This window comes from Apteryx mantelli, chromosome 19 (genome assembly GCF_036417845.1).
Source record: "Apteryx mantelli isolate bAptMan1 chromosome 19, bAptMan1.hap1, whole genome shotgun sequence".
NCBI lineage: Eukaryota > Metazoa > Chordata > Aves > Apterygiformes > Apterygidae > Apteryx > Apteryx mantelli.
The window spans coordinates 13,220,353-13,242,902 of NC_089996.1; the positions used below are offsets into that span (position 1 = coordinate 13,220,353).

The 22,550-nt window shown below is 41.2% G+C and overlaps 2 protein-coding genes and 2 non-coding genes across 13 annotated transcripts in view; 2 read left to right on the plus strand and 2 right to left on the minus strand.

Moving 5' to 3' along the window:
- Positions 1-5,093, minus strand: part of ERN1 (endoplasmic reticulum to nucleus signaling 1) — a gene marked incomplete at its 5' end in the record, with an annotated part of 43,910 nt that extends 38,817 nt beyond the window's left edge. Inside the window, 2 exons of the mRNA XM_067308634.1 lie at positions 4,921-4,962; positions 5,052-5,093. Coding sequence (XP_067164735.1) covers positions 4,921-4,962; positions 5,052-5,093 — 84 coding nt within the window. The remainder of the gene's footprint in view (positions 1-4,920; positions 4,963-5,051) is intronic.
- Positions 5,094-5,766: 673 nt separating this feature from the next.
- Positions 5,767-5,829, plus strand: LOC136993708 (small nucleolar RNA SNORD104). The gene has a single exon (XR_010886113.1). It is a non-coding gene; the product is annotated as a small nucleolar RNA SNORD104 (small nucleolar RNA).
- Positions 5,830-6,023: 194 nt separating this feature from the next.
- Positions 6,024-6,160, plus strand: LOC136993709 (small nucleolar RNA SNORA50). Its single transcript, XR_010886114.1, has one exon. It is a non-coding gene; the product is annotated as a small nucleolar RNA SNORA50 (small nucleolar RNA).
- Positions 6,161-7,083: 923 nt separating this feature from the next.
- TEX2 (testis expressed 2) overlaps positions 7,084-22,550 on the minus strand; it is a 64,784-nt gene continuing 49,317 nt past the window's right edge. For 8 of the 10 annotated variants that reach the window (XM_067308484.1, XM_067308487.1, XM_067308485.1 and 5 more), the window contains 5 exons: positions 18,608-18,740; positions 12,670-12,792; positions 10,338-10,547; positions 9,993-10,113; positions 7,084-9,201 (listed from right to left, as the gene is read on the minus strand). In XM_067308484.1, the coding sequence (XP_067164585.1) occupies positions 9,079-9,201; positions 9,993-10,113; positions 10,338-10,547; positions 12,670-12,792; positions 18,608-18,740 (710 nt within the window). In that variant the 3' untranslated portion in view covers positions 7,084-9,078. Of the gene's footprint in view, positions 9,202-9,992; positions 10,114-10,337; positions 10,548-12,669; positions 12,793-18,607; positions 18,741-22,550 lie in introns of those variants that run through there. The other 2 variants (XM_067308488.1, XM_013953114.2) reach the window with 2 other exon arrangements.

The window sequence follows — 22,550 nt, forward strand, 5'->3', positions numbered from 1 at the left end:
TCTTCAGAAAGTGAAATCAAATCTACAGATCTTTTGATCTTAAACTAAATTCCAGCATTTATTTCTCATCAACACTGTATCCCAATTCTAGCGACTCCTCATCAACATGCCCATCAGTACTACAATAGGAAGATCTGAAAACCACAGTCCACTCCAACTATCCTCTGACTTTGATCAAACTTTCAGTGGCGCTGAACACTGTAAACGCTCAGCTAAGTTTTCAGGCTGGGGTCTCTCTGTGGAATCAAAACTTGTTTCAATATTCACAAGAACACTAGCAACCAAAAAGAGCAGAAGGACAAGAGTAGAAGAGTGAATTTATACTCCAGGACAGAGCTGTCCATGATAATTTTACCTACGTGAGACACGTCTGTATTTCTCAAAACAACAACAATAACAACAAAAACTAACAAAATAACTACTATATTGAGATATCCAGTAGAACTGCAACTCAAAACACACTAATGTTAATGAACACAGTGCTTGAAGATGTCCTCGTTAAAATTTTATGCAGTCTCACCTAGATTTTCATGCCTGTCAGCTACCTGGCCAAACATCTCACGCTGAGAAAAAGAACACATTAGAAGAAATGACATCTGGCTTTGGCTGGGCTTTTCCCATGTCAAGAACAGCTTGCATGTGCTGCCTGCACACATTATATTGCAGAGCACTGAAACCAGTTCCACAGGCCACAGGAGGGAACAGACCGACGCTCTAAATGCTAATTTTATCCCAGAGAGGCTGCTATTTTTGAACTGTACAAACTCCATGTTAAAAGGGAAACAGGCACAATTTGGGATGTCTAGCTGCAACACTACCCGTGAGGAAAAAATAAAAGCAATTTTCTGTTATTTTTATTCCACTGCTGACAAAAATGAAGTTTTTTTTCAAAATACACAGTGCTGTAAATCAGTACTGTAAAATATTTATAGTGACTGTTTATTTACTAATAGTTCTATTGCATTTCTCATTGCTGTATCTGAGTAGTCACCCTTTTATAACATGTTCCCATATATCGCTAGGGCAATTCCAAGAACTGCACACTGTGTCACCTAAATAACAAGGGGCAGCATTTCATCATAGGAGGAAAAAGACAGGAAAGGAAGTCCTTTTATAAATATTTAATATAAACTATAGGAACAAAATACTAAAGTTTGGATATAAAGTAACAAAGGGTATATTTATCTGACAAAGAAAATACACAGCAGTAGATCATCACCAGTACTCTTAAAAGAAATGTGTAGAAAGCACAAATTGTGCTAATAACTGGGTATCTTTAAACAATCTCATGTTTTTCACATTACCTCAATACTGAGAATTGTACACCAGACAGTCTTTTTCATGGGTATTTATTACTCAAGTGATGTTAATAGTTCCAAATAAGCTTTCCTGGTCAAATGCATTAATTACAGGTGAGATGACTGAGACTAAGTCCAAAGAATCAAAAAAAAATCTATGAAAAGGGATTGAAGTACAGAACAGATTTCAAGTTGGAAGCCAAGGTGAGGACTATAGCTGGTAGGGCAAAAAGATTAGGTTGAGAGCTGAGAAAAGAAACAGAGAAACAGGGAACCCAACATCAGATAGTGAGCTGAGATAGATAGAAGGGGGCAGAAGACCAGCGCTCAGAACCTGTAGAAAAAAGAAGAGGGGAGAGAAATCTAGGGAAAAACAGGAGTACTGAATTCTACCAGGTCCCCAGTCTAGGCTTTTGTGATTCTGCAAGAAGAAATTACACAGAATTTAGTAATGATCTGTTGATTTATAATTTTAGTATTTTAAAATACTTCTTAATATTCTTATTATTATTTCTAAAACATCACAGGTTGCAAATCAATGTTTTCTTTGCAAAATCTGAGCCCTACATCCAGCAGGGCTCTGAACAGAACTTAGTCCAACCTTACTGTCCAGGTTAAGTCAAAAAACAGTAATATAAATGAAAAGCTCTGTATCTTCTTCTCTGAGGAACTTGAAAGAAAACTTGTCTGAAGTTTTATTCTTACCTAAAACTCAGTACAACCTCAGCTATTAAATAATTGTAAATGGTGGAAAGCAAACAGATGTTCTTACTCTGAACTGCCAGTATGGTAATCTAGAACATTAGCACTCTATCGTAAAAATTTTAAGGTAATTTTTTGACAGTTTGCTTGTAATTTTTTTACTTTCCTAATCAAGTAACAACACTTGAGTATGCTGCACAGCTTCACTGTGAAATGTGTTTACTTTTGAAAGGGGAGTGGAGCTATTATAATATAGACAAAAAACAAAGCCTCCAGCTTTGCTTAACCTGAATGATAACCCCATATATTACACCAGAATTTCCATATTACAATGAACAACCCATTATACCTGCTTAAAGAGCATAGCCTAAAACCTTCTTCTGCTACACTCGGGTATAACAGAAACAGTAAATACCAGGTGGCCTTTTTCATTACCTCCTGAACCTGAGAATTTACAAAGGAGAGCATGTCTTTCGCAATAGAATTTTTAAAGACTTAATTTTCCATCTCAGTTCACACATACTAGACAGTGCTGATTTGAAAGAATAGTTTAAAATTATTTTCTCCATACCAAAAGTTATCAGCCACATAAAGCCAATTTAGAAGAAAATAATCTCTTCAGCATTAAATTTGCTTTGGTCCGGTTTCACTATTCCCCCTGCTTTTATTGCCCCGTGCAATACCATATGGACAACATGGTTATTTCTTAAGAGGACTTGAAGTGCAGTGACTTGTGCACTTGGTCTTTCACTTTTGAATTTAGAACTGTAGTCTCTTCTGGATACTAACAAACCAACCATATGTACATTTAATGCATATTGCTATCTTTGTTCTGGAAACAGAATGATTAAAATGCCCTAAAGATGGGACACAGAAACCTCCCCCAAGGCATGCAGCTAATCATTTCTATCTGGATATCAACACATATATTAAGTTTTTTTTCCAGGAAAAAAACCTAAGTCCCCCACTTAGGAGGTCACAGCATAAGAGTACACCAGATAAAGACAGATGATGGCATACAGCAACAAAGTGAAGGGACACAGCAAAGATCTTCTAGTGCCTCTCACTAGTTCCTAGATCCAGCTACATAGTTTCTTTATGCTACTTTGATCAACAGCCTTACAGAAAACTGTATTTTTTTACTCCAAAAATTATTATATATTCCTAAATAGAAAACGTTTGGGTAGGGTGCTATGTGCAACAAGACGGGTAGCACGGACACGGGTGCACAGCCGCACGGTCGCGTCAGGCTGGATGCACGTTAGACCGTCACCCATGTGGGGACAGACGGGTGCCAGCAGTCCAGGCACTTAAACGGCCGATTTACGGGCTTCGCCGGGGCTGCGTCGCCGCGGCGGGCAGCCAGCCCTAGCCGGGAGCCCCCGCGGGCGCCTCTCCTCCCGTGTGCCCGCCGAGGGGGCAAGCGGGCCCGGCCTGCGCGGGGTCGGGCCTTCCCCGGCCCTCACCGGCCGGAAGCGCCGCAGCCTCCCGGTGCCACCCCGCCGCCGGGCCGGGGCCCCCCTCGCCCCTGCGCTGCCCGGCCCCGGCCCCCCGCCCGGGGCGCCGCCGCCCCCTGGGCCGCGCCGGGCAGGCTCGGCCCGGCCGCGCCTCGCTTACCGCGGGCCTCGGCGACAGCACCAGCAGCAGCGCGCCCAGGCTGAGGAGGAGGCGGCGGAGCGGCTCCATGGCTGCGGCCCGGGGGGCTCGGCGGGCGCCGGGCCGGCTCCCCCCGCGCCTTCGCTGCCTGCCGGGCGCGGCGTGCACGGCGCTGCCCGCGCGGCGGAGCGGAGCGGAGCGGGGCGGGGCCGAGGCGAGCCGGGCCCAGCCGTCAGCCCGGCGCGGGGCGGGCGGCCCGGCCGCGCGCCCTCGCCGCTCCTCGGCTTGCCAAATCCTCTCGCTTCCTGCTGCCCGTGGGGATGAAAGTCCTGCCAACCCTGCCACACTCAGCCTGAAGACCTTGACATTTGCGACTGGGGGGGGGGGGGGGGGGGGCAATGCCAGCTCACTGGATGCTGCTGTTTTTTTAAACACCCTGTGGGCAAAATCAGGCTTAATAAATAGCCTCCCTCTATCATAACCCCCACCACCACCCAGTATAATTTCCCTATCTATTGACTTTTAAAGCAGGTACAGACATTCATCTGGCACAGCTCCTGTTTTGACAAAGTCACTGTGACCCTGTTGTGCCTAGCTATGCTTTAATTACAATACAAAAAAGAAAACACATTTTTCCCTGAACCATAAACCAGGTCCAAGCGTCTCTGAACACATAAAAATAGGCAAAGAAATACCAAACATAATGGAACAAGTTTGGAAAAAAAGCAAATTTACACTTCTTGGCAAAGGCCTGGCTTTCAGGCGTCTATTTATATAACAAAGCTACTTTGTCCTTGTTACATACTGTTTGCTATTCAATACCAATATCCTTAATGGAGCTGCAAAGCACACCGAGTTCTGAGTATGTAATATGTAAATAACAGATCACCTCTGACAGCTCCCTCTTTAATAAGTGTGCCTTCCATTATAAGGGCAGGAGACATAATTACAAACTAACCAGTGAATTTAAATACCTAAAACCTCCCACAGCTACAAACCACACCGAGATTTCGGTTCTCCAAAATCGGTAGAGGGTTTCTTTATGGTGGTCTTGGATTTTAAGATTCAGATCATTTTAGAAAAAGCAGACCACGGCAACAACACACACAACAAACACACATGTCTATCTACCACATTTGTACAGAAAATTCTCATAGCCACGTACACAGTGACAGTTAACGCAGACTATTATGACTGTGCAACAAGCACATGTATGCATTTTATAAGATCTAGGGCCTCGACTGAGAATACAGCAAAGACGCTATGGATTTTGCTCGGCTGCCTCCAGCCAGCCCCCCGCAGCGGTTTTGGACACTGCACGTACCAAGAGATGGCAGCATTTCTCTTCCAACCGGCCCGCACCTTCCTGAGGAAACGACAGTAAAAGTTGAACGTGTAACTGCCACCCCCTGTTCAAATTTGAATATTGGCTGGCCAGCACTTAGGCGTTATTACCTCTTTATGTAGGATTTTATTGGCTGTACGCTGAGGTTTGTATTACGTTCCACTTGGATAGAACTTCTTCAGTAGCACGAACACTGCGTATGTCACTACCAAAACTATAGAGCTATTTAAAACAAAAATCCCTCACAATGGCCTTGCAGGAGGCTCGCTCAACGTCTGAAAGACAGGGACTGAAGCTGCACGAGGCCACGCGGGGGAGGAAGGCGGGTGTTACTCCCACCCCGGGGCGCCTCCCCTCAGAGCACAGGACACCATTTGCAGAGCGAGGCCGCTGCTCGGTCTGAGGAGGGCCTACGCTTTCACACTTTTAGTATTAAGCAGTACGTACTAACAACAACAACAACAACGTGATTATTAAAGAAAAGAATACCGTTCTCTCCGAATATTACTTAAAGGTGGATAAAGCTACTCAAGCACGCCAGGGAAGACCGGACTAACAGGGCTCTGCCACAGCGCCGCCGCCTCCCGCCTCAGCCTCCCTGTGAGGAGCGCCGCTCCCCCCACAGGTCGGCCCGCCCCCGCCGGGTAGCCACGCCCAGAAGCACCACGTGCCCTCTGCTTTGATCTCCTATTGGGCGAGGCGGGGCGAGAGGCGGCGGCCGCGATATAAAAAGGAGCGAAGGGGGGTGCTTGGCCTTTCTGTCAGCGCGGCGGGTGGAGGTGAGCGCGGACGGCGGGCGAGCCGGGGCGGCGGGCGGGCCGGGCAGCGCTGATGCCTCTTGACACGTGTTAGACTGCTGACACGCATGAAGCAAACCCACTCCTGAGCGCCCGGGCCGCTCCGGCCCCGCGGGGCGGCTGCGGCGCGCGGTGTCTGTAACCCTCCCTTCCCACCGTGTCTTACAGGCCGTGAGGCGACCGGCGGCGCTGGGACGGCGGCGGGGAGCGGCCTCGCGAATAAAGCTGTGTGCACCCCGCAAACGTGTGCGGCTGCTTTTTGTGCGCCCCTGCTCCCCTTCCCCTCCGCACTGCCTTTGACCCGGCGGGGCGCCCCGCCCGCGGCGCCGCTGGCCAAGCTGCAGTGCCAGAGCGAAGCGCTTGCTCATAACTGGGGCTGCTCGGCCCCACCCGGGCGGCGCTTTTAAAAGCAAGTTACAGCTCGTCCCGGCGCGGCCGTGCCCGCCTTCCCCGCCGCGGCGACGGGGGAGCTCGCGGCGGCCGCGCAAGATGGCGCCGCCGGGGGCTGGGCGCGGAGGCGGCGCAGGAACCCGCCGCTGCGGTTCGGGCACGGAGACGCTGCCCCCCTCGGGGAGAAACTAGGGTGAAAGTGGATCCGCGTTACTGGGGCTAGCAGTTCATTGCTGTTTAGGAATGTGCAGCGTGACTTAAACCGGCCTAGGCCCCGGCCCTAGTCCTGCTGTAGTAGGGTTCAGTTCATAAAGAGGATTTAAAAGTAAGGACTAATGGTTAAGGCCCAGGAATTAATTGATAGGTAGCTGACACTGAATTTAACTAGCTGGCTTCCCTGCTTACTGGGTGAAGGGGATGTTGTAAGCAGGAGAATGCACTTTCCTGTGCAAAAGGCAGGTATTGGGGTCCTGTGAAGGCAGCGGTGAAAGGTAAGTAGCTCGAGCAAAACAGGAGTTTGAACACAGTGATTCTAGTTGCAGGTATGTCAAGGGCTTTGATCTTCCATTCGCAGCTGTTTTATTAACAGCTCTCGATGATGTCCTGCAGGCAGGGGGATTACAGAATAATTCCAGCCACAGGAACACTGATGAAAGCATTGGACATGAGCAAGTAGCAGCTGAGTCTACAAAGATTAAGATGAGATTTTGGGGTATAAATAGATGCTTAAATGAGAGAGGTTTTAACCACCAAACATAGTTCTGGGAGTAGTGTATGCCAGCTCTGTTCTAGGATTCCTGGGTTTTCAGGGTTCTCGCAGGCTTAAAAAATGAAAATCTGAAAAACCTCATTGTATGCTAAAGTCGTCTTAGTATGTGGCTTTTCTAAGGAAGCTTTAGAAACAGCTTGCAGAAGATGGAGGCTCAGCATTACATAGAAATAAATTTAAATTGAATTTGAATAATTGTTTCACAGGGGATAAATTTATTTAATAAAACAAAGCAAGCAGATTGTAGTTGCGCACAGTTTATGAAGTGCAATATGACAGTCTTGTGTAATAAGTCTAAATCTGTTTACACATTAGTGCATGTAGTCCTTTGACTTTAGTTATTGCACATAGAAATTAAATCATATAAAAGACCTGCGTACAAGACATGCAGACTTCATGAAAGGCAAATAATGCCTACATAATCAGAGCAAAATCCAGAATATACACAGCCTGGAATGGTCAAGGAGGAGTTCAGGTAACAAATATAACCTACTAATATTTCAATTAAAGGTAACCAAAATAGGTGTTCAAATATAGAATTAATTTTAAATATATTAAATGCTAGTTTTCTTTTATGTTTCAGGCAAGGTGCTGTTTAAAAAACCTTCAATATAGCTTCATTTAGAGATGGTAAATCATCAAGTTACACATGGAAATTTTGATTTACATCAAATGTGACAACAAAACATACAAAAGAGTTCTTAAAAAATTACTTTTAAAAAGAAAAAAACAAATTATGTTATAAAAGGAGAGCCAAAACTCACCTTCTCTGTAAACTAAAAAGTTTTCTGACATCCATGAACAGTTGGCAACACTGAGTATCAGAAAAATGTTACACATGTTAAATAGTGGATATGTAGTGTTCAAATCTTCAATTTAATGCATACATTTAGTATTGAATCATCATCATTCCAGATAGAAATAAAAGGCAGTTTCCTCCTTCCCCCTGTACTTTTGGCCACTAATTAGCAGAAACAGTCTTTATATCACAACCAGCTTATGATCAGCTTCAATAACTGCAAATGCTTGAATTCCTATTTCACAAACTCCAAGAAACCAATGCATAGGGGTCAAAATCTTTCAGTTACAGCTCTATTTTCACAAACATCAAGTGATTTGAAGTCAGTGCAGCTGTACAGCTGTAACAGATGAGAGTTTGGTCCCATGCTTTGCATGTAAACACAGTGCAATGGAAGAGACTCACAGCAACAAACTCTCCTATTAAAAAAAAAAACAAATCTTGGTGTGTTTCATTAGTAGCAAGAGGCTCTATACACAGTAGGGTAACTAAGTACTTCTGGTCATGTGCAGTATTAGACATTTTATGTGTGTGCTCATGTCTTTAAACATTCAGAATTAATCATGAACCATGGTGATTGTACCTCACTATAAGGCGTCTTGCTATAGTTTGGTCTCATGGCTTTACCAACTTTCATCTCCTCAGTCACAAAAATCTGACAGTTCCCACCTTCACTGATAGTTGTATGTGTGTTTTATGGCTACTTGCTTCTCAAAAAAAGCACAAGTTCCATATGAAAAAAGCAATATGTATATACCACATTGAATCACAATATTACCTATACATCCAATTTACATTCTTTTCTCTTGAAAGCATTTCATATTTCGATCGCTTGACACAAGCTATTGACTGCAGAAGTGAAAGAACATAAAACAGTTCATTCTACACCTCCAACTGCCTGAGAAAGAAAAATATATTCTTCCAGTTTTATAAATTCATTCCTTACTTAGGATTTTTTCCATTTGGCATGCAGTTCCTTTGCTGCCAAACAACCTTTCAAGGCTATAATGCACATTAACATAGCATGAAAACATTAGCTGAACAAAAGTTGTGTCAATCAAGCTCCTTGATCTATTACAGTTAGATTTTCCCTCTCCCCTACCCACCCCCCGAAGAATAGGTCATTTTAGCCTCCAAGTTAAAATCCTGACAGCAGCAAAATAAATCAACTGTTAAATGGAATGAAACTTCATCTAGCTGAAGTACACAGGAACAATAACCAGGCAAGTGAGCACAAAGGTATGGTTATAGGCAGTCCGGGGGGAGGGGGGGCGTGGAGAGAAAAGAAAAGTGGCACAAGTTAAGGATGAGAACTACAGCACAGTTTATAAAACCATGAGAATAAATTTTATAATACTGTAAACTGCAAGAGTCTTCACATGTCATGGTTGATCAGGGGCCTCCATGGTCAGATCTTTAGGAGGGCATGTAGAAGAGCGGGGATCCATGGCTGAGTGCATTAAAGGAATATAAACATCATCCATGTTTGGCATGACAAAGATTTTCTGCGAAAAAGATGGAGTTAAATCAAGTTACATTTCATATGCCACTCGAAAACTTCAGTTTTCCGATTCGTTCAATTAAGCGCAACAGATTTCCAGATAAATGATTCTTTCCCAGAGTTCATTATTGAACTGTATTGAAGCTTTACAGTGTCCACCAACTACAGCCATTTAGTTGTGTTACAGCTGTAGATGAAGCTCAGAATTACTAAGATCTCTGTACATTCCATTAACCTGAAATAGCACTACAGGAAACACTTTTCTTACTTTGCTGCTGTCTTTCTCAGCTCTTACCCACATACAAGTGGTTTTGATTTCTGGTCAACTATTTTCCTGTCCTACAAGTATTTGTAAATTTGGATTTTTCTTTTTCCTGTTTTGCACTAGAGTCAACTATGGGGAGTTTTTTTGAAACTAGTTAAGGGAGACCTTGCTGCTTAATCTATACTTAATTTTAGGAAAACAGTTTGACCACTCTACCACCTACAAACAGCTAGGAACAGACTTTTGTTTAAGTACATTCTGACATGGTGTCCATTTTAACAAATTGGCATTTTCAGCTCTAAAATCATTTTGACAGAAACAAGCCAGATTTCTATCCAGCTGTACGCAGAGTATTGAGACTATCCTAGAAGTCAGTGTCAGCTGAATTTAAGATGCATTCCACTGAACAGGAGCAGTGGAGAACTAGTCCTGAATGAAACAGGGGACATAAAAAACAAACAAACAAACAAAAAAAACCTCTAAACCAAAACTATCATTAATGAAATGAAAATGTTATTAAAGAAACACACCTGAAACTCTTGTTCCAGTTTCTTCTCTATCCAGTCAGTTACATGAACCAGAGTCACTTCTCTCTCGCCAAGCTTTGGCCGAGCTTTTAGCTCCAGGTAGGGAGGTCTTCGAAAGCCATACCTTAAGAGAGCACACAGGAAGGGCTTTATTATGAACACTCCAACCAAGCAATGTGTTAACTGTGAATGTTTTCTTAACAGTGGTTCCTGCCTAATTTATAACTAGCTCACATTGCACCTCTTCCGAAACCCATTTCAGCTGCATTTTACCCTTTTCCTTGGTTGCAATCCCCTAGGTAGCACACAGCTGGAACACTCCACAGTTGGGCACTAAGTTCCTCTTACCATACTCTGTCAGTAGGTGGAGGTGGAATGTTAATTGCTAGTGTTCCTCTGCACTCCTGTACTTCAACTGTTAGCAGCAATGGAGTATTGGAGACCTCTTCAATTTTCTTCTTAATAAACTCAGTCTCTGTTGCTTTCTGAAAGTATTTTGACTTAGTAATTTTATCCACAATTCTCATGATCTTACTTGTCCGATGTCCTCCGACATATCTGTTAGAGAACAAGAAAAAGTTTATCAAGGTATTTTTCTTAAACCTACTGTTTGCTAAGTCTCCCAAGGTTTTCCCAACAAATCATTAGAGTTTTTGATATAAAATTCTGTAAGCTAAACACAGATGCATATCGACATGTTCAAGCAGTGTCTACCCATGCCTGCACACAGCAGCAGCACTGTCAGCTACGAGTGTCTGGCAGCAGTTTTGTCCAGTCTGAACACTCCTTCTTCCCAGATGGCACTGGAAACATGATTTTTTTTTTAATCGCAAATACACATATGTGATTCAACAGTAAGCTGGCGTGAGAAGTGCCAACTTGTCTATTATCGTTCAAACAAAATTGTCAAGAGACAGATTCACTGAGACATATGCACATATCTTCAGCACAGAAGGCCCAACCATTGTGTCCAATACATTTAATACTGTCCAATAACAAGATTTTCATTTTGTTTTAAGGTATTGCTGCATTTACACTGAGTGGGAAGTTGTTGGAAAAGAGAAGGAAGGTGATTTTGGTAGTGGGTGGAATGACATTCCAGAAATGGGTAACTATGCCAGCAAAGAGAGGCCACTTTTCCTGGCAATAGTGTCAGACGGTGCCCCAGCTTTTAAAACAGATGCTTTAAGGACTGAGTATGTCTTTTCTCCCACCTTTCACATGTAGGAAATATACCCTATAAGAATAGTGTATTTGGTATTTCCACACACTATATATGCCTGATTGTGGCTTTTGATGTTATATAGCAGAGATGGCCTTGCAAAAGAAATGACATTTTGCTATCCTGCAAAAATTCATGGTCATATAGCCTTTTAGAGACTCTTCCGTCTAGTAACCAGAAAAGACAACTCCTCAGCTTGTATAAAACAGGTGTATTGATTTCAACTTTTGGATTTATGCTAGCTGTATCTTTACCCAGACAAAATAGTTACTCTCTCATCAGGTCCTATAGTGGTAGCAATGCAGGTTTTTGAAAGGCACAAGAAAATACTTTACTTAAAAATTCTTTGTTCTCTTTGTCCTCTTGATACAAGAGAGTTATTTATATGATCTATATATTTTTAAAAGATATGAAATGAATCTATTCAAATAATTCCAACAATTCATCGCATAGTTTTCAAAAGGTTTTAGGAGCAAAACTCCAAGGAAATTCCCTAGAATATTTTGAATGTGTCATGGGGCCTTTAGGTATATTCACTGTAAAAATCACTAAGACATGTTCAGACATAGGAAACGTTGTGATTGTCTGACACATTTCAGGCTTACTATAGATCTCTCACTGCACGTTATAATCTCAATCAGCTGTAAAAAGAAAAGTCAGAGCGCAGCAGCCAAAACATGGAATGACGTGGCAAAACTGACTTTTAAGCAATTTCCTTTAGAATTCTCCTTGTGCAGCATCAGAGGGCAGTGTTACATAGCCCAGACGCTCAAAACCCTTCAAGAGAAAAAACAACACTAAGCAAGAAAGCCAGGCTTGAATAATAGATGTTTGACATTTCCTTAAAGAAAAGAATGCACTGGAAATAAGGGATCAGCAGCATCAGTACATGTATCCACTGCGTACAAACAGGGTGGTTCACTAGTCCAAAGACGAGGTTAGAAATCTTTATGTCACCCTGCAGTCTTGTACCTTGTCTAACGTTGGTGTGTTTCAGTATTAAGAACAGCAGTCTAAACACTGCGTTTCACATCCATAAACAAAATTCTGTTCTTGGCTCTGCTACCAGGCAAGACATGCTGGAGAAGTTCCCCTCGGGTTCTGTGGCCCAAAGACGTAGCTCCCTCTGCAACCTAATAGTGAGGGGATCAGGAGGTGTTAAATGGAGCAGTACACAGTCCGCTCTGCAGAAGTGCTGTACAGAGCGCTCTTTTGTTCTGCGGTACACTGCTCGGCTGCTGCTCTTTGCTCCAGACATGGCTGAGATGTGTTTGCTTCACTGCTTGAATACACTCACACTCTGTCACAATGAACATTATAGGACTGCACCAGAATATCAGTTATACTAGTAAGTTTGGAAATGCCCCCCCCACCACATACACACACAAAAGTGGGGGGGGAGGAGGAGGAGAAGGAGGAGGGAGAGAATTAACAACAAACACTACATAGGCACCTTACCCTTCTGCTCCTGGAGTCAGCTGCTTCTCTCCTGCCAACTCAGGAGCATCATCCTCTTCTGAAGACCCAGCACTGGAGGATTCCTCATCGCTGTCTGCAAGACAATACACCCTTGGCCTGAAACTGAAAGAATGCAATTTCCAGGTCAAATGCAACATTCTTAAATAGCTATTCACCATGCACAGCCATTTGGCTGCCACTACACATATTTCTATTTCAGATTCTGAAATGACCCTTCCTTCTTATAAACTGTCAGTCTTAGAGAATAAAACAGAAGACATGCTGAGTCGGTAATAGCTAGCTTTAAAACAGAAAATTATTCCTCTCCTGTGGGATGGAATCCTGCATGAATATTCTACATGCCATCAGACTGAATGGGAAAATGGTTTGAAATGTGTTTGAAAGCATCTCTGTTGCTGCTCGTGGCTCTCCACAAAATTTGAGCAAGATGTAGGCTGGACAGGTTTTTTGTTTTTAAAACTTTGACAAAGCTGAGTTTTTAAATGGAAAGGTGAGAACTACAGTTCTGTCTTGTACTAAATGCCAGCCTAGGTCTCCATTAGTGTTTGCGTGAGAGAAAAGTGAACAAGTTTAATGTAAACACAGCCAAGATCAAAATTCCCAGACTTCTAATTATTTGAACTTGAAACTGATACATTTTAGATCCACTTTGCACAAATAATGCACATCTACATTGTCAAGAAAGCATCCTCTTAATGAGGGCTCGCTAACCAGAGCCTGGTAAAACAACGAAGGCAAGGCTACGTAGGTTTTGAATTGACATTGTCAACTCATTTAATCCCAGAATCCCTCCGAGATGCTAACTGAGGTGCTACCCCATATAATTACCTTCACAGCACTTCTAGCCCAAGCTAATAAACTCCACTTGGTCTACTCACACCCATGCACAATTTTTGCAGCATGGACATACCTCGAGCAATAACACCACAGGCGAAGTACAAGAGAACCTGATCTTTACAGTCTCTCCGAAAAGGAAATGCACAATACCCAAACTGGCAGAGCTACGCTGTCTCAAACTAGTGATTCGCACTGCTGTAACTACAGTGCCTGTCCTCACTAACACAGAGATTTCATGTAGAAAAAAGGGGGAATTCCATTAATAGAAGAAGTCTGGTATTACCCTGGGAGGTAACATTTCTTAGACATTGTGTAGAGATCCTTTTGTCTCATAATAGTTTGGGATATGATTTCCCTTCAGTATCTCTGCTGGAAATATTTCTTTCCCTTACCAAATTGATAGGGAAATTGTCCCTCAGGCTTGTGAAGTTTTAAGCTCCTCTGACACAGTGACTGATCTTCACAGTATTTAAGTTATTTTTTTTGCTGAAGAGAGCCCAAAATAAAATAAGGCAAACTGTGTCATGGGGAGAGTAGGGAAAAAGTGAAACAATAAGAATAAAACCAAACAAGTGCTGCTCTCAAAGAAAATACAACATATCACATGGTAGCAACTAATTCCTAGACTTCAGCTTTAGAACAATCTATGTACATAATCACAGAAAAGCATTCAAATCTTTTCAACAGATTAACGTTAGGGAAGGATACAGCAAACACACTTCAGTATTAACAGATCTGTACCTAACGCAATAAATTGCAATAGTTGCACAAGCCTCAGAAGCTCGCAGTCTTGGCCATGGGGACTCTACCCAGGCCTGTAATACTCTACAGCTTGCCCAGAACACACGGTTTACGGTGTGTGCGTGTGTGTTCTTGGAGATTTGAGGCATTTACTAACATCACACAGGGCACGGACTAAGGCTACTGTCTGCTATTCTGTACACAGCAGAACCTCTTAGTTGCTGTGTGAAGTCCTAATTTAAGAGGACAGTTCAAGTACAACTCGCCAACGCACAGAGCTCTTGCCTAACTGCCTGAACACGGGCAATAATCCCATGACCTCTCTACACTGAAGAATTTGCTACCCAAGCTATGAAATCAGAGACTCATAAACCTCTTCCTCCTATGCAGAGATGCATTTCCTAACTGCAGAAGAGTGAAACAGCCCTTCAACTGGACCCACCTTCCCAAGGAAGGGAGGTAGGGAAAAAAAGTCATGTCACTGGCCCAAATAGCAGTGCTGGAGCTAATTTTTCTAGTAGAGAGAAGTTCACATTTTTAGGTCAGATTCAAACTACACATTTTCTACCTGGATGTAACCTCACTTCACTTTCCTGTGTGTCACAGCATCCTGTGTGAAGCACAGTCACTGCATTTCTAAGGCCAAAGTGTCACCTTCCTGCAAAAAATTCAGTTTTGTCTAAGTAATGGGACCCTCTAAAGTGACTCCACAAGCATGTATCTACTGGCTGAGACCAAAAGATCTCCTTGCATTAAACAAAGCAACAACAAATAAGCTTTAGTGAGATTTCAGTGGATCTCTGCACACAATGGATGGTTTATACGACACAGACATTGGCAGAAAAACACTTTGGAGCTGCAGTATTGTTCCTGAGCTCATTGCACAATATTTTATGAATTACCATTTGTCAGTTTGTTTTTACATAGTACAATACTGCAGAAAGGGCTGATGGGGTAAGAAACTGCAGTGCATTGCTAACTTTGGGTTAGCTTGCTTGTATTTGCCTGATTTCTGGTATGTTGAGACCTGCTACTGAATTTATTTTATAAAATCAGCTATTAAATAGTTCTCTCTCTCTGATTTCTTTGAATTTTCCTGTGAGTGCATGCAAGACAGACAATAATCAAACTGTATTCCAGCACACTTCAGTTCTATTTCAAACAGTAATACAGCAGGAATGATAAAGTGGACTGCAATACTGAATCATCTGTCTCACTTTATATTGACAATATACAATCGCAGTTAAAAAGCAGTCCTGTTTCCCCCACCCTCTCCTTTCCAGATGAGGTAGATGCCTTTCTTCTAGCTACGTGAAATACATGAGTTTGTGGTTATCACATCTTAAGAGCCAGTTTTGCTCTAGGCTCTTTAGTGGTAGAAATGAGCATAAGCAATCAACATCTGCTGTATGATTTTTTAATTATTTTAAGACCAGTGAAAAGTATCTGCATGGCTTACAAAGACAATGTGATTCTGGACTCAAGTGCATGCAGAATAGTTCTATACTTGTCATAGCAATTGCCAACTGATAATTAGAAAAGCCATTAAAATGAACAGTGTGTAGATGTGAATCAAACTTTTCTATACTTCTCAGACAGAACCTTTAAGTTTTATATAAATCTATTGTATTCAAGAAAAAAAAAATCAAAATTAACAACAATAAAAACCTCAAGCAAACTGGAATATATTAGGCTGCTCTTTTGGTAAAAACTGACATATGATACCCAGCCCTGAGCCTTCAGAACATAAGAGCCATGTGCAGGGAGCAATATAGCTTCAGTTAATGGTTGTACTTTCAAATAATTGGTTGCCTAGTTACAGGCATTAACATTTGCTTCACTGGGGGCCTATGCTGAGCTAGAAATCAAACTGATTTTTTAAATATGAAATGTGTTCACTAATTATTTTTTTTTAGGTCCTTCTTGCAGTGGACAAATACAAAAACACACAAAGAAAACTCTGTAGGGATGGGGGAAGAAAGAAACAAGAATTCCATTTGTACAGACTTTTCTTTCTCTATCTCCCACGCTTTGGCAGACAAGATTAAAGAGATTTCTTGAAAAAGCTCCTTCAATACTTAGCATCACAGCTACCAATGCTATTGATGCAAACTCTGAAATACTTATTTCAATCAGTGCCAATGACAAGAGAATCTAGGCTACTGATATTAAAATCTCTGAAATTCTACCAGTCCATCAGATCATTTACACCTATTTCCTTTTCACAACTGCATTATAATTTAGTGCTGTTGTAAGAATTACTTCAAAATACCTCAAAATAAATGGTCAGAGCTATGACATGAGCATGCAAATTATCTAGTGTTTTAATACTGAAAGACCACATTTTATTCATGTCTAATCAAGAGACCAGACTTGGAGAATATTTTCTTATTTGTTGGCAGTGGATATACACTAAATCAGGGACCACCCACTGTTCGGGGACTGCAGATTTCTCAGTAGCTATTTTGACATTCTGCTTTCTGTAGTGGGAAGGGAAAACAGCTGTTTTGAAACACAAAAATTCTAGGACCCTCATGGTTACTTAATGTTGGCCTTGACTGCAGAATGACTAACTCGGGACATGTTCGATTTAGGGATGTTCTGGGCTCTTGAGGCTGCTGAGACGGTTCTGTCCCAGGTTGAGGTTGCAAAGCCCTAGGGGGTTTTGCAACAGCAACCGAGGAGGTATGTGATCTCGGCCGCTTTCAGCTGCCCATGAGGATTGCTTCCTTTTCTGATAGGTAGTGAAAGAAAAACCACTGAACGGTTTTACACAGCACAAACAGAATCAGCACTCCACAGCTACTGGGATAGATATTTGACAAATACCACTCAGCAGGTTAATACAAATCCACAGACTGATGAAACTCAAATGACATTATAAAAATGAGTGGGAAAGAGCACAAATGCAAATTAGGTAAGTTACAGTATGTGTATTGTGTATTGTCTAATTAGTTCATCTGTGAGATTTCACTTAGACACAGCTGCTAAACAGAAGTGGAATATGAGGAAAACTGGAGTCTAAAGAATGGGTGTGATTACTCCCATGATGCAATAAAACTATTAAGAAAGTCTTTGCATAACAACCGTAGCCTATTTACTTTCCATAATTATTTACTATTACATAGTTTACAATAGTAGATATTCTTTGGTACAAGTCAGGAGAAGAAAAACTATAAAAAGTATTAGATTGTTTATAGTCTCAATCTCAAGTTGTTTGTATGCAACAACATATAAGAAATGCTCATTTAGCATTTGGCATGTAATGCCAGAGAGATTCAGTTTTAGTCCATCACCACTAATGTATTAAATCAGACTGCCTATAACAGAAAAGTATGTAGTGTATATTGATGTCAATACATAAGACACTGAAATTTCAATTCCACCAGAGATTTCCCCCTCTGCCTCAGATCACCACTTTTTAAAAGTGAGTTATGAATTAATAATGTGAGAAAACCTTCATATAATCTACAGCTTTTGGAAAATGTTACATTCACTGCATTATAGTCAAGTAATAACCAGCCATTCAAGTCCACTTGGGTATTTGGGATGGGTTAACGCAGACAAGTTTCACGGAGAGAATGGCTGAAATTCATTCCAGTAGGAATGGATCTGCATGCCAATGAAGTCACACTAGGATATATGTCACCCAATGCTTGTAGTACCAAAAATAACACCCCCACCAAATTAACAAGAAAATTATAATGTACATATATGCATATGTAATGATATTTCTTTTTTGAAATTTGCATCTCTCTAATAGTACTTTTCTGTGGAGAATACACATTAAAACAGAAATTGTTAGATCAGTAATAGCTAAAAGGATCTTGATCAAAATAATCACTTTAAAATCTATGTGGTAATTTAAAGGTCTCAAGGGATCAAAAGCTGTTGGATTTCTGTAATTTAGTTTCATGTGTTCTAATTCAGAGATAGTTTTCTTTTCTGAAAAACTCTGTTCTACTTAAAGAAACTTCATGCTTCACCTAAGATGTAACATGCTGTAGAAGATATCTGCATGTATATCTCTCCAAAATTCAGTCCTGCTTGTGAAGACCCCAATTCCAGTGGAAGGCAAAACTATATTTTAATCACGCAACATTTTAAAATCCTACTAAAACATATATATAATAAGATTGTACTATAAAAGCCTTTTTTGGGGAAGACAACTATCAACAGTGTAATCAAACATTACTTAGTTGAAGAGAAAGGCCACTCACATGCAGGCACTCCAACGCCTTTCAATCTGTCACGGAGCCAGAGCTACATAAGCACGTGGAAATTTTAGCTTTTCCCAGTATCAAAACTCTGGTTCGACTGTACCACTGCAATATCTTACCCTTCTTTGCCGATCTCTCCAACTTTCAGTGCTTCACCAAGAGGCTCTTTACCCAGTTTGGTCAAGTTCATTTTGGTCTCCAGGGTCATTAGAAAAGACCCATTGTAGGACATTTCCAAATCAATCCAAAGTCCTAGAATTAACGATAAATATGTGGTATCAGTTAAAAAAGTCACAGTCACTTTGTTTTAATAACAGGACAAAAATCTATATAAAAAAACCCTATACCTCACCCTTAAAAAAAAAAAGGAAAACTACATTTTCATCAATTATGTCATTAACTTATTAAAAAACAAAAGCTTACCAAAGCAAAGTTCTCTGTTCATATTAAACTTTATTTTATAAGTTCAGTGTTGGGAAATGAATTAAGGGTCAGATCAGCCTAGCACAGCTAATACTGTAAAAAAAAGAATTTGATCTGTGCACACCACAACTGCTGAATCAACCTGAATCAAGACAAAGCCGATAGAGAATCGGACGATTCACTTAAAACTATCCAAAATACTGCTCCAAGCCGAACTGTAACAGGGACACTCCTCTATATTACTTTTGTTGTCCAAATGAAGCAAAACTTGAAATCCCTGAGCAAGATCTCTTTTTCGCATCACAACCTGCAGTCCATTTGTGCTTCCAACCATAGATTATTGAAGAAATATGAAAACGTTCGCTCAGTAACTCAGCTATAGGCATTCTTCTGCTTATGACTCATAAGAAACAGGGTCATTACTGAAAACAATTCTAGGTGTATAGTGCTTAAATTGCATTTTAAATCCTATTGTCTAGGCAGACTATTCACTTACCACACTCCCCAAAAGAACTGTCTGGGGAATAATTACAAGATTAGGTCCAGCCTCTTCAATGCAACCAGCAACCCCGCCGAGTAAAAAAAAAAAAAAAAAAAAAAAAAAAAAAAAAAAGCTATAGGGTGCTTGTGAACAGAGATTAGAAATGTACTGATGCCCCCAAGCAGAGATTACCTATCTTCCTTCTCCAGACATTGCAGCTGCACACAATATGCCCTGCCAGGCTCGGGCCCATCAGTGAGACCGCGCAACCATGCAAGCATTCGACTTTACTTATTTGGGAGCAAGTAATGGCACCTACTCTTCAGTTCTGATTGATCTACAAAAGATACCATTTTTCAATTAAAGAACAATAGTTTTCTCTTCTGCAAGAACTTATCAGAAAAATGCCACTGTCCCCAGTTCTACCTGCTTATATCAACAGGAAGAATCAGCTCTCAAAGACCAGGTCACTGACACGATCGACCCGCCGTCAGCCGACATACTGGAAACAGTACTGAAGGCAAGCTGCTTTTTTACTAACCCAAATTATTCTTTTCCATCATCCAGGCTTTAATGCTACACCAAACTAAAACACAAGAACTCAAACACAAGCTTACATGGATTTTTTTTCCCCCAGTAATGAAGCAGTACTAAGATCGTCAGAAACAAGAAAATGGCTGAGCAGACCTTTCACAGGGCCGATGAGTCAGCATGCTTCAAACTTCAGTGCTATTTTAACAGTAGATCAAATTAAGTAAAGGAAACCATTGAAACCAGATTACTGAGAGAGGATACTCCTTCTGGCCAGGAAATGTTCATACACTTTTTCTAGGGGGGTGGGGGGACGGGAGGAGGAAGGGGAAGAGCTGGGCAGATGGCACAGTTTATTCAGTTATCTGGTTCCCTAGCCTTGACAGAAGTACAGTAAATACTAGGGCATGTGCTGTCACCCAAATAGAACTATTAACAGAAATAAGATTTTTTGTTGTAAATATTGTCTGTTAACATCTTTACTTATAGTAGCCATATAATCTTTTTTTTCCCTTGTAATCAAGCACTGATAGAAAAGCGTGAATGTTTACTGGATGAAAAAACCACAGAAGTTCTTCACATCCCGTAACTGGCCATATTTTCCTGCCTCACAAAAGGCGACCTGAAATGATGGTCTCAAATAGCTTCTAAAAAAATCCTAAAAGCCTTCATTCTGGATATTAGCCCTGAGTTTTTCTTTTAAGAAATTTTTCTTTTGGGTGTGAGTAACTCATAGGCCAATTTCCTAGCAAGTAAATTCATTCTTATGAAAATAAATGTATCCAATTATCATATCCTTATTTATACACATTCTTTTAAGAACAACAGCAAAATAAAGTATGAGTGAGTATTTACTGCAAGCTCCTAAAAACACTCAGATACTAAGAGTTTACATGTAATTTCATTCACATTGTCAAATGACAAGGACTACAAATTCTGCCATGAGTGCTTGCTTGTCACAGTTAATCTGAACAGGGACCTGAAGGAGTTAACTGTTCCCGCTGGTGTTGTCAGTAATTAAGAAGTGAAGCAAAACATTCAGCAATCTCCTAAATCCCATCTCATGACTTGGAAGTGCAGTCCTCAGTTATAACTGAACTTATTAGAGCTGAAACAAGAGAATTCAAAAAACGTTTAAATCTGTTTGAGTCTGATAACCCAAATAAAACCCAATGTGCTAAGGAAGTTGATACAGTTTCGTTGCTTTTTGATTTAATCAGTTGCTATACCAGATATGCGTTTATTTATTTGATTGTGTGCAAGCATTTTGGTAAAGTCCCAGCGAGTTTCATTCCTGTCGTATGCCGCATGCATGTACAGCAGCGGCTGTCATCCTGCAGTCTGTGGCAAGGCATCGTCTTGACCGTTCTCTCCAGGATTAACCTGGGGAAGCCAGGGTTTACAAACCCACTTTCTTCTCTGCAAAACACAGGATCTAAATCTTTCATCTACCTTTACTAGAGTCCTTTGCATCTCTGGCAGGGAAGATGCAAATCCAACTCACAGTCAGGTGCTCAAATTGAAACATAGGTCGTTTCCGATTCCTCCTTTGACTAACCTAAAGTAATATTAGACCATGTATTTCTAAAGTAAAAACAGAGATCACAAATAAATAGAGCTTTTCCTCTTCACTGAAGGGACAGATGCAGTAATGATGCTTTAAATATCATATCTGGACAGCATACATTTAAATTTTTGTACCATTTTATATTTTTGGCCTATAAATTTGTTTTAGAAGAGTTTGGCAATTCGTTTTATTTCAAAGATGTTGTGATCGACTATTTCAAAAGAGCACTCAGAACCACTGCTAGTAACAAAAGCTGCTGCAAGAATCAGGTGAGTTTTGCTGCGAATCAATTTAAGATTACAGCAATCAAGTTTACTACCACTGCTTTGATGCAACAACAGTACTTTGACTGCAGAAGGCTGCCGCGGCAGGACCAATTGCTTCGGACACTAGTTCAACTGTACAAAATCTCTCATACTAAAGACGACTGCAGGGAGAAATACACCCCCCCCATATACACCTACTGTATGGCTTTTCTCAGTAGCACTTGGTAGTCAATAACTAAAGACATGACTCCTAAGGCAGAGGAAGATGGAAACATTTACCCATTTTGGTTCAATATTCCCGCAACATGGCGCAATGCAAAGGGAAACACTCTGATATGGATTCTAAAGCTTAAGTTTGTTCAAAAAGAAACTATCAAACCACTTGGCATTTTATTTTGTTTTCAGCAAAAAAATAAATAAATAAATTTCTACAAGTGGTGAAGCCATGCTGTAACTAAGAACACTGGAGGATGTTGTAAGCAACACAGAGAACCTGTTCTCCCATAGAGGAAGAGTCTTACAAGAAGCAGCAACACATTCTAGTTCCCTGAATACCGACTGCTTATTCCACCTATCAAATTTCCGTTTCTCTCAAAAGACAGTTTTTGTTCCTGGTGACAACAAAACAATTTGCTGTTTTCCAGCAAGCTTTGTTTATAAAGCTCAGTGAAAAAATACTTTTAAGAAGTTGAGAGAGAGTAAGGTAGCCAGTGTTTTATAGATAAGGCTTTTCCCCAAAGAGTTGCAAATCTCAGGTGAGATAAGGACAAACAATAGCATTTGGATATAACAGG